At 42.0% G+C, this 12,016-nt stretch overlaps 2 protein-coding genes across 7 annotated transcripts in view; one reads left to right on the top strand and one right to left on the bottom strand.

Moving 5' to 3' along the window:
• The window catches only part of git1 (G protein-coupled receptor kinase interacting ArfGAP 1), a 25,972-nt gene extending 13,956 nt beyond the window's left edge, over window positions 1-12,016 (bottom strand). For 2 of the 5 annotated variants that reach the window (XR_014270991.1, XM_082503764.1), the window contains exons 1-10: window positions 11,571-11,988; window positions 6,061-6,194; window positions 3,759-3,871; window positions 2,959-3,064; window positions 2,288-2,374; window positions 2,045-2,175; window positions 1,818-1,912; window positions 1,643-1,685; window positions 1,419-1,463; window positions 300-348 (exon numbers count right to left, since the gene is read on the bottom strand). Coding sequence is in view for 4 of the 5 variants with exons in the window: in XM_082503764.1 (XP_082359890.1) it covers window positions 300-348; window positions 1,419-1,463; window positions 1,643-1,685; window positions 1,818-1,912; window positions 2,045-2,175; window positions 2,288-2,374; window positions 2,959-3,064; window positions 3,759-3,871; window positions 6,061-6,194; window positions 11,571-11,622 (855 nt within the window). In the remaining variant the exon portion in view is untranslated. Of the gene's footprint in view, window positions 1-299; window positions 349-965; window positions 993-1,418; window positions 1,464-1,642; window positions 1,686-1,817; window positions 1,913-2,044; window positions 2,176-2,287; window positions 2,375-2,958; window positions 3,065-3,758; window positions 3,872-6,060; window positions 6,195-11,570 lie in introns of all 5 variants that reach the window. The other 3 variants (XM_082503761.1, XM_082503762.1, XM_082503763.1) reach the window with 3 other exon arrangements.
• The window catches only part of ankrd13b (ankyrin repeat domain 13B), a 43,530-nt gene continuing 41,993 nt past the window's right edge, over window positions 10,480-12,016 (top strand). Inside the window, exon 1 of one of the 2 annotated variants that reach the window (XM_082503789.1) lies at window positions 10,480-10,586. The gene's annotated coding sequence lies outside the window, so the exon portion shown is untranslated. The other variant, XM_082503790.1, reaches the window with a different exon arrangement.

Raw genomic sequence — 12,016 nt, 5'->3', positions numbered from 1 at the left:
GATACAGCACGTGCTGAACAATAAGCATCAGCGTGACAAACCAGAGAGAGCAGATGAAATAAAATGAATTTAATAACAATCTCTCAGATTGACATGGAGAGAACAAACAGCTATGAGCAGAAAATCTGTTTGTGACAACAACTTTTCTTTTCACCCAACAAAAACTCTTTTCTTGTATTTTTTATTTTTTTATTTTTTTACTTTCAAGAACCTGTTTAAAAAAAAAAACAAATCCCCCCAAAACACAACAGCCTGTTGCTTTTGACATTATAACCATAAGCTATGTAAATTCAACTCACCGCTTGGAGCTTCTTCTTGGCAGCCTTGGCCAGTTCTGAGAGGTCCAGACTAGAACAAAAACACAGAAGATGACAATCAAAAAGGCATCGTAAATATACAGTGGAATAAAGTCGCAGGGAGGAAGGGGACAGGGGAGGGAGATATGAGATGGAAGAAAAAAAGTGAGAGGGGTGGAGGTGGAAAGGGAGTTTTTTCTAGAATGAGGAGGGAAGGCGGGACAACTTGTTCTACTGGTGACTGCTGGTCAGGTAACAACAGCAATATAAATGTGAGTTGGCTTTCACATATTATGCTGTAAGGGTGTCAAGTTTGTGACACAGTGAGATTACAGAGATTCGAAGCTTTAAAGACTGATCTGAAACTCTTTAAATATGCTCTCGCTATGGCCAAAGATGTCACTAAGGATACACGCGGAAGTAAACTTTGAATATGCGAAAAAGCCTGGGTGTGATTCAAACACTCGACAGTCTTTCCGTTACAAGACTTCTTGATTGTTTACATCTGTTTAAATCTTTACAGCTTTATAATCTATAAACAACTGTTCAATGCCACTCAAGAAAAGCTGGATGCATTGTGGGATACATGAGAGATGGAAGTATACAGAGAGGGGACCGATGGGGAGAAAGAGATTCTGGGGGAAAAAAGAACAAGGAAAGTAAAGATACCTCTGTGTCGGGCACTTAGGACGAGCTCTGACTCCACCAAGCACAGCGAAATGGAGAACAGAAGTGAGAAAAACAAGAGAAACAGACAGAAAGAAGGGGAAGAAAAGCCACATGAAAACAGCTTTAATTGTTGTTAACAAGAGGAACCATTCACCAGAAACAGAACAGATGCAAGTGGAGTTAAGATGACAGCACAGAAGTAAGACCCATTTCAGTAACGAACAGATCTGGAGGTGCAACACATCTCTGAACTGTAGCTGAGAAAACCCAGCGCCCATCAAACAAGTGAAAGAAGCCGTGCTAAGAAATGCTGAACTCGATGTGTCACGGCCTGAGCACTCGTGTGTCTTTCAAATCCACGCTGCAGTTCAGCATTACTTAACCAAGCGCGCTTCAAGTATCTACCTCACCAAATTCACAGTGAACAGACAGCTTAATAAAGACTTCCTTTACCTAACTCCTTTGTGGGGGCTTTGGTGCCACCCTGTGGTCAGAACACTAAATTATATCAATACATACATGTCAGACAGAGAAATTAAGCAGTCACAGAAGTAAGGCAAGTTTGGCAGCTGCAAGTTTAATCATGTAGATATTTGTTTTCAGGCAATTAAACGACAACAGACTTGCAGCTGTTCATAATCAACTTAAGACAATAAAAATGATCATTTGGTCCATACCTGTCTGCCATTTGAGGAATGATATAGTGGCCATTCTTGTGATCTGGGAGAGAAGAGAAAAACGTAACAACCAAGTAACAAAAATCTACCACAGTACGTTACTGAGGTTAACTGCTGTGCTTAAAGGCATGTGAAGAGGAGAACAAAAACAAGAAAAACTGGTGCATTAGGTTACCTGGACGCCGACCGCACAGGTAGAAGGCTAACCTGTCCGTCAGCTCATACTGACACTCTACCAGACGCTCTGCTAGCTCTATATGGCCCGCCTGCCTGGAACACACACGCGCACATGAAATGATTCTACTTGTGTTGTGTTTACCATTAGATGACTCAATTCCAGAGCTGAACAGGGTCTAAATGCAGGTTTTGCATTTACTGAATTGTGCTTTCAAATTCCTGTACCTAGCATAGTCCATAGGTGTGCGTCCGTTAATGTCAGGCGATCCAGGGTCTGCACCATACACCACGAGCAGCTCAGCCTGCAAGATCTGCCCTGCCTTGGCTGCCACATGAAGTGGGGTAGTGCCTTTCTCCTGTGGGACACACACAGAAACACAGTCACAAACAGAGACGCCTGGCATAAAGAGAGTAAGTTAACAGCACAAGACAAAATGTGAGTCAGTGGTAGATTTATTTTGTCCTGACCGGGTGGAAAAAGTTGGCCTGAGCGCCGAGGGACAGGAGCCGAAGACACGTCTCTAAACTCCCCGTCCGTACGCTTGAATGAAGTTGCTAATAGAGAGGGAGAAACAGACAGGTAGAGAGGAGAGAGAGAAACGGGGGGAGTCAGGGCGGAAAGATTAAACATCACAGAGAGAAGGAAACAAACTGAATTCCCTTATTAGCCCATAGAGGCAGCACAGCGCTAGAGATGATTGTTGCATCCTGCTGTGTCATTCAGATCACTCCCTGCTGGGTTGGGGGGGGGGGGTAATAAGTAAAAGAGCATCTGTGTGTGTTTGCCTGAGTGCATGCTTATGTGCAACGTCTGCTACTGACATTCATAAAGGAAACAACCTTTGTGCTTAGACTTGCTGTTCCACAGTATAGCTGTGTCAGTATAGGCTAATTAACCTGAACTCATAACATCCTACCCATCAGCTCAGTACAGAGTAACATTAGAGCGCAGATTAAAGACAATACTGGTTTTCTGTTATCATCCAAACAAGTGCAGAATCCTTCACTTAGCGGATAAAAGAAAGCATGCTTATAGGTCTACAGATGACAAGTCGAGTTAAATTATTCTCTAATTGTTTATCAAGAAAAAACAAGTGTCGCACGTATTCAAGTCAGCAGCTGTGTTTACGTTTTCTTACCTTACTGAGATCTTTAGTGGTGACGCCGTCGTCATCACGACAGGGCAGCTTGTGCACGAATGCGAGCATCTGGTATTTGGCTCTGATGAACTCTGACTTGGTGGGACTGCACAGGAGGGGAAGTTGAGATGGTTACCAAAAGCCCAGGCCTCAAAGGTAAACAAGAACACTCGAGGACAAAATATGTGGAACTGCAATTCATCCAATAAACCCTATTATACAGGAAAATGCGTTTTAGCATCATGACTGCAAGTGCATATGGCGCCCCACCGAGGGATTTGAAGCCCCACTAGAGGTAAGGTCATTTTGATTTGACTTCATTTTTCTCTCTCACCCCCTCACTCTCATCAAATAGAAAGATCAGGCGCCTTTCTCTGTGAGGTACAGACACAGAAAGTGCTGTAATAATAGACAAACAGCCCCCCAGCAGTAATAAATAATCTCTACAGTGAACCGAACTGATGGGTTATGCCTAGTTTCCCAGTTTGCTTTACATAAATGGATAAAGAAATAAATCTGATGAACACTGCAGAGGTTTTTAAGAGGCAGTTCACACTAAACCTCCATTTTCCGGTGAAAAAGAAATGAGCAAATATTTTTCCTGCGGGTCCCGATCTCATGACTCTCCCAAAGCCATATTTCAGCCCACAATGCACTAATGTACTTAGAAACAAATACTAGTTGCAATTGTTCTTCACCAGTCAAAAAAAAAGAGAGAGAGAGAAAAATTATGCTTACAAAGGGACAATAATTTCTCTGTGTCCTAATGTGGATTTTGAGCCCGTGCAGAGCATACTTACTGGACTTTGTCCTGGGGGTTCGGTTTCCTGCGGCCACTCTGCACCTGAGCCGGGTCCAGGAGACTGTGTTCCCATATGGAGTTGGCCCCGTTACTGGCCAAGGTCTGAACCATCTGAAACACAAACGCGTACACACACACACACACACACACACACAGAAGTGACTCAGTGATGGTTTGCTGTCATGAGCATGTTTTATTAAAGTCAGTGTAAAGCAGTGTGTTTGGAGTTTGTCACACGGAAGAAAAATGTGTTATCCTCTGGCTAAACTGACTGTTAATCACAGAAAATTAGGTTTCAATATCCTGAAAAAAAGAAAAAGCAATATTCTCTGCTTGGAGACGCTGTCTACTGAAGATGCTACGACTGTGCGCCCAATCATGGGAAGGCAGTTTCTTATGAAGATAAAGTACCTCTACAATTTGAGAAATGGATTATCAATCTAGAAGCTTTTTCTGTACAACAACCAGGCGATCAGCTCATTATGACCACCTGCCTAATATTGTGTTGGTCCCCCTTTTGCTGTCAAAACAGCCCTGACCCATCCAGGCACGGACTCCACTGGACCCTGTGTGCTGTGGTATCTGGTACCAAGATGTTAGCAACAGATTGCAAAGAAACCTTTAAGTTTAAACATTGAAGTCCTGCAAGCTGCGCGGTGCAGAAATGATTCATCAGACCAGGCCACCTTCTTTCATTGCTCTGTGGTCCAGTACTGATCCTCATGTGCCTACTGTTAGTGCTTTCAGCAGCTGATTGGGGTCAGCATGGGCGCACTGTCTGGTCTACAGCTGAGGCCCTACTGTGATGCTCTGTGTATTCTGACAGCAGTAACCTTTTCAGCAACGTGAGCTATAGTAGAATGTTTGTAGAATCAGACCACATAGTCCAACCTTCACTCTCCAGTGAGCCTCCGCTGCCCATGACTCTGTCACCCGTTCATCCACAGACAACCTGCTGTTAGGGCGTTTTCACATCTGATTCGTACTCTGGTTCAAATCAGTTAATGAGTCGGTAAACTTGTAGCCGTTCCCCCGTGCTTTGGTTTGTTTTCACGCAGAGAAAAATCCAAGTGAACTCCAAGTGAACCAGAATGTGTCACTACAAACCACGTGACAATGTTCAGTCTGCTTACTAGCCAGATGTGTCTGGAAGAAGGCGCTGTGTTCTGGACTATAACAGAATTTACTTTCATTAGCATTTGCAGATCTATCAGATTCTAACCCCTAACCCTGTGTGGCTGCTGGATGTTTTTAGCTCAAACTTGCTAATTGGTTTGGATCTAGGTGGGATCACATTCACACCATAAACCCCTCCAAAGGTTCTCGGTGCAGTCGTTGTGGTCTGCACCTGAGTGTGATTACAGTGTTTGCACCTGCACACATGAACCACACCAAAAAGGAAAATGAACCAAGTTTGACTTAAACGGATCAAAAACCGCACGTGTGCAAATACCCTTAGAGGTGCACAGGGCCGGAACCACCATACATTGATTGTGTGTGTGTGTGCGTGTGTGCGTGTGTGTGTGTGTGTGTGTCTGTGTGTGTGTGTGTGTGTGTGTGTGTGTATTTCTTTAGGTCACAAGACCATCACATTTACTAACATTAGCAAATGTTTCATGAAAACGATGCTTTTCTACAACATGCAAAAGTCACATTCAGAAAGTAGAAGACTTCCTGGGGTCTACTGATGCTAATGCAGTTCTATATGTTTTAAAATTACATCAGTGTTATGACTCCAGTGCATCACTGAAACATAATTTCTGGACTGGCCAGAAAATATTGGAAGAAATTAGTTTAACAGCTTATTTTCATAATTCAGTATCATATAGCTCACAGTCACAGTGATTTCTGTAACTATTATCTAACACATATAATGTGTTACGAAATAAATCTAAATTATCTTCAGTAAAGCTGCAGAACAACCCTGATACACATTTGTGCTCTACACTGGAATCAAAACTGGTTATAAAACCAATAAAGCCAAAAACTCCCACACTCCTCATGCCTCCTTAATTACAGGATGAAGCTGAAGCAGCACTAAGCACCTAAACCTGCATTAAGGCCATACTGAGACGAACACAGATATACAACAAGAGTACAGACAGACTCACAGATCAAAGTTAAACTAGATGATCAAATAAAAAATAAACACAAACTGCAGTACTGTGGATTTGCATCTTCTGAGCTGACTAAGATTTCTGCAGTAGCTCTTCTTTCGGTGGCACTATTCTGGGTACTGCGTTTGTCTCACAAGCCCTTCCCCGTTTCTCATTCCTTCGCTCTTCATTTCTCAGACTTACCTGCAGTAGGGAGGGAGGCCATCCGCTGTGCCTCAGGTGCTTGACTATGGAGATGTGGCGGCCTAAACTGCGGTGGACCGAACAGCATTCATCACAAATCAGGACCCCTCGGTTGATACTGGTCCAGCCCGGGTCTGACAGACAGAAATACACAGAAAGCATTAGGATTTTCATAAGCACACTGTGACTGATAATTAGATTTTGGAGATTTTTAAAAATATTAAGTGCTTTCCATCCAGGCCACACGAACATACTCATAAATATCCACGATTTATGACGTGGGTGGTCCAAATTACAGTTTACTACACAACTATAATGCCATTTTTCCCAAGGAAGAGATGCAGTCTACCTACACTGCTACTCTTTTGGGCTTCAGTCAATATCAAGTCAAACATATGTGCGTCTTTTTTTATAGGTCTTTTTATCTGCTTCTGAGCAAAACCACATGATGGATAAAATAAAGATGAGTACCAGACAGTGATCCTGTCAAAGATATTCCAATTAAGTTTCTAAGTTTTATACATTTCTCAGCTGAATGAGCACCTGGTTTGTATTATGCACATTAAGAGTAAAGCAGGATGTATATGTCAGTAATAAATCAAAGGGCTTTTATAACTGAGAGAATTTTGAATAAAAACTGGGTTATTGAAAAGACAAGAACTAGACATTTTTAAATATTAACTCTGAAAACTGACTTAAATAATGCAGAAATGAATCATGTGAAAGCACAACTATGTGGACACAGCTACATGGTTAACACTGTTGCCTCATAGCAAGAAGGTCTGAGACTCAAATTAGCCCATCTGGCCGGAGCCTTTCTGTTTAGTTTGTATGTTCTCCCCATTGCCTATAGGTGCAAATGGTTATCTGTCTCTATATGTTAGCCCTGCGACCAGCTGGCGACCTGTCCAAGCTGGCTGTACCTCGCCTTTTTCCCTATGACCATGGGATAGGCTCCAGCCCCTCCGTGATCCTAAATTTGATGGACAGATGATTCGACATTTCCATATATCAGATAGTCTTTTTTTTTTCTTTTAGGCATATTACATATTAAAGTGATTTCCCTAACATTCATTATGTGCATGTATGTATTTACTCATTAACGCTCTCCCCGACTTTGCCCAGATCAGCTGGTGTTGCAGACTGCCCTCTGGTTGACAAACTATGAAACACTCAAAACACAGTTGAAGGGTGTTTCTCCCTTTTATCTTTTACTTTTTTATTCTCATTTATCATCTGTTATAAACGCTAAAGCCGATGAGCAAATAGTTAATACTGGCTTATAATATCAGTTTGCTTGGTCAGGCTCTGATTGCAATCAATTTTAGATATTCCTGTGAAGAACTGTGCAAGTCTGATAAGAAACAGTTATAAATAGCATTTTTACAAATATACACGTTAGCTTGCACCTTACAGTCATAAACAGCTAGGAATGAGACAAGTTGTACTTTGCTGCCACCACTAAATATTACTAGTTTATTACAATGGCTTGACAAAGAAACCTGTTTTAATACCTAAGAGAAGAAACATATCTCTAAATGGGTGCAAATGAGGTGAGGAAGTGAAGGGCAGCAGCAAAGGCCAGTGCCAGTCCAATGACACTGAAAGACTGAGTCTGGGTTATGTTTATGCCCTCAGGACCCTGACGCGATGAATGCCTCACAACTAACACAGTCTGCAGTATCAAAACAAGCATCTGCACACTTACATGCACACTGTTCACGCCCAAACGCACACACATATCTACAATGTGTGTTGGTCACACTCAGCCTGGGATAAAAACTGTCTGGGCTTAGGGTATTAATGGAGCTAAAATAGTCCATCATCAGATGAACCGGCGTGCTTTAAGTCTTTTTGCCCATAGAAAAAAAGAGGGAAAAAAAAGAAATATGAAATGCAAAATGGCTTTGAAAAAAGCAATAGCTCAGTTTAGAACAGCAGCCCCGTAGGCTTTAAAGGCCTCAGCAATTTAATTCCTTAATCTGTGTAATAAATATTAAAAAAAACTCCCACAGGCTAGGCTATCTGCCTGGTCTGCTAAATCAATATGAGGCTATGCCATTAAGCTATTAGAAAGTGGATAGACTATTAGCAGTGCTGTATTGGTGAAATCTGCAGCATGTTGCTGCATAATGGTGCCTAAAGTTGGCCTAATTCATCAATCTAGTATAGCATTTGTTTTTATAAGTGTCAGCTAACCCTGCACAAAAACATATGCTACAAATGAGTGCAAGTTTTTAAAATTGTGTTACACTCCACTCTTAAACACTGAGATAACATGTTGCACACATCTGCATACTTTGGCCGTTAACGAGTTAGCTTCAGGCTTGTTTGGTGTATATCACAATATATACACATATATGTGTTTATATACAATATAAACACAATTAATACAGTGTTTAATTGTACTAAGTGTCAGCTTGCCGGATTTACTCCATCTTACTTCTAATTTTAACCAAACACAGCAACAACAGCAAAGCCTGACAGGGACACCAACACGACATATCGACTCAACCCCGCTGTTCTCTTCTGTGAATAGTTGCACAAGAGTTTCAGTTTCCTAAACAAATGCATCTGTGCGAAATAAAGAGTTTACTATAGTGACGATGTGATTCATTGTTGCCCGTAAACTGTGCAGATTGCCATGGTGTGACATTAAAGACTCCTGAAGCTTGGCTACGAAAAGGAGTATCAGTCGTCCTTTGTAGCCATGCCATTGAGTTATCCCCCAGTATGACACAAAGCTGGGTAGTAGGGAGGTGGCCTGTCACCAGGGGCTAGGTCAGCATTTTGCAGAAAGCACTGCGTGCATGTGTGCGTAAGTCGCAAGGAGGGGCTGCATGCAGAGAGATGATGGTTGTAGAAGAAATGCACGGCTAGTAACAGGTACGCGAACAAGCCATCTACCATTGTGAATGCCTTATTTTGTCTAGTAAATAAACTAAAGCTTTAAAATATAACTAATATGTCACAGATAATGTGCATTTAATTATTCTGCAAGTTAATATAGTATCAACGAAAGGAGTTCAGCTGGGGTTTCATCAGTATGTAAAAAGTAACTCAAGGGGAACCAGAAAAGGAAAATAGGTGCTGAAGCATGTTAGTAAGTAATAATAGCAAGGTGTACAATGCAAGGCTGGACTGCAGCATTTAGACATAGGGGTGGGTTTTTATAATCGATTCATCGATTAAAATCGATTCTGGCTTGGATAACGTAAAATCGATTCATTAAAATCCTGAATCGATTTTTTAATATAAATTTATTTTGTCCGAAATGCCAGAATCTCTGGTGACATCTCACAAAATTTCAAGAACCACCAAACAGTAAATGAGAGCAGGTACAGGGATTCTGCACATAGACTTAAACACACAGCGCGACCCGCAGATCAGAATCAGTTAGATGTCGCCTTTCTCACAGTCGGGGCTGAAAGCCGACAGCTCACTGATCCGGGTCCGCGCTTTGTGTTCACGCCCTTTATGCGCTGATTCTAAAGCTGTTAGTTTGATCTCTCTCCAAACAATATTGACCGAACCAGCAGCAAAAGAAGATCCAAACGCTTCACATAAACATCGTCATGAATTCTTTTACTGTTTTGCTTCCATTGCGATGCGCAGCTCTCTCTCTCTCCCTCCCCCTCTCTACCTCTCTCGAACAGTTTCGCTTTCTTCATTATTCGCTTGCTTGTTACGCACAAGTCTACTGTTGTTTACAGGCTGTCGGCCGCTGTTTTTTTCCCTTTTACATTCTTCCGAAAAGAAAACCTCATTTCTGCTGTTCAATACTGAACAAATTTAAACTTTTTAATATTATTCAAAATGCAAAATGCTTAGCCGTGTGTCTAATAAAACCGCTGTAACGTCAGAGGTAATGTTCATTAATTAATGGTTTTCTTTCGTTTTTGATGTACTGCAGAATATTTTTATAAAATCCCAGGCCAGGAAAATCACCTTCATGTTTTTCTGTGTTTTATCCTCAGCTACTTTGACACAAAGGCATCTGCTGTGATGCTCACACCTTGGATAAAGTCTTGCGAGTGTCAGCTTCCTTTTTATAGATACAAAAATATGTAAATGTTCTGATCTGAATTATACTTCTGACTGTCAAAATTTCCCAGATTTAAATCGAATCGAATCGAATCAAATTAAATCGAATCGTGGATCGAATCGATTTGGGACCTTGTGAATCGGAATTGAATCGATTCTAGAAATCAGTGACGATACCCAGCCCTATTAGACAGTTAAGAGTTATCAGGGGTCGCAGCTGTCATAAGAGCAGCTGCTGCACATGTATACATGAATGAACGCAAGCAAGGCACACAAGATCACCAATGATCAAGGGGATCGAACTGAAACAGCACGTGCATTTGGGGCTACATACGAAGGGTCTTATTGACATTGTCTCTAACTCAGATTTTAACAAACACAGATGGGGCCAAAGGAGAAGTGGGTTGGAAACTAAGCTAGAATTATGGATGGCCATTGTAGTGGAAATCACTACGCCCTGAACAGTATGGATGAAAGCTAAGGCAGGTGAAGCTAGAAATTATGTCCCTTTTCCTTTAAAAACAACAACAACAACTTTGTGTTGTACTAGATTAATGGAACTGAGGTGGCTTTTAAATGATTTTGAGGTACAACTACAGGTATGGCTCATTTCAGGTTTATGTTGAACTGTGCTCCAACTTAGGATGACTGTAAACTGAATTTACTCCTATTAATTCTCACTATTTTATTTCTTAACTTTACTGGAGATATTCTAAAATTATCAAGTTAAACAAACAGAAACTCTAATTAAGTTTTTGATACTTTACTGTATTTTTTAAGCCAAATTGTTGTTAAAGCTACTGACTGGTCGCTGACGCTTTAGCTGAATCAGCTTGGCAATAACTTGGCGTTTAGCAAAAGTTAGCTAAAGTAGCTAACGTCATAGCTAAGCTAGCAGTATAAAAAGCACGAACTCCAAAAGCCACGGGCAAGTGCTAACAATATGATCGCTGTCCATCGATATAAATGTATTATTATATCTTAGGACATTCACTCTACCATAAATTCTTCTATCACACAGCTGCATAATGACTCAAAATCGCCAGCTCGCTAGCCAAGCTAAGCTAACGTGTTCGGAAGTCTGTCCCGGTCACGAAAATCAAAACAAACGTCTCTTCGAGTGGAAAGGCAGCATAAAGCTGACAATGGGATCTTAAACTGCCCCAAATAAACTACTCGTTCTTACATATGGCCATGGTCAAATAAATATACCTATCAAGTTATTCAATGGTTTACATTAACGTTGAGCAGCTGTTAGCTAGAGATATTCTCCCGTTGTGGCAACACGCCTATTTTTTCCAGTGTTTATTTTGGGCCTAAACGACGCTTTGCAGCCCTGGCCGTTTTCCTGCTCTGCAGACCCTCTGACAATGACAGCAACTTCGGCCTTGTTCTCCCACCACGTCGCCCCCATCGACGCATTGTTCCAGTCCCATGGTCTGTTTTCCTTTTTTTCTGTTCCTTACCTGGCGCACTGCAGTCAGCGCAGACTTCTGTTCTTTGTAGCTTTCTCGACATCTCGAAAGTGGATGAAACGAAGAGGTGGATGTCGGCGATGATGTGAATATTCGCCCGTCTTCCCCCCCCCCCGGAGCTACAGACCGACGTCTGCCGTCAACCGATGCGGCCCCTGAATCCCCGGAAGCCGGGTGGTATGATCGGCTTTTCCCCCGGCCAGCTGACGACGACTGAGCTTCCCGTTAATTCCAGCGGTCTGTTCGCCCACGTTCGCTGATGAACTCCGAGGCTGGATCCAAGTTATGTGAACATAGTTAATCTGTTTGTATAAAGGATCTCATCTCGGAATATTGCTACAGTAAATCTGTTCCTTGCATTGCCTGCAACTCACCGAGAGACGGCAGCTCTTTACCTGACAGTATCCGCGCTCGCGCTCACTCACACGCGCTCACTC

This window comes from Aulonocara stuartgranti, assembly GCF_965226115.1.
Source record: "Aulonocara stuartgranti genome assembly, chromosome: 14".
NCBI classification, from domain to species: Eukaryota; Metazoa; Chordata; class Actinopteri; order Cichliformes; family Cichlidae; genus Aulonocara; species Aulonocara stuartgranti.
The sequence above is the reverse complement of the archived record's forward strand: the minus strand, read 5'-3'. Positions and strand labels throughout refer to the sequence as shown.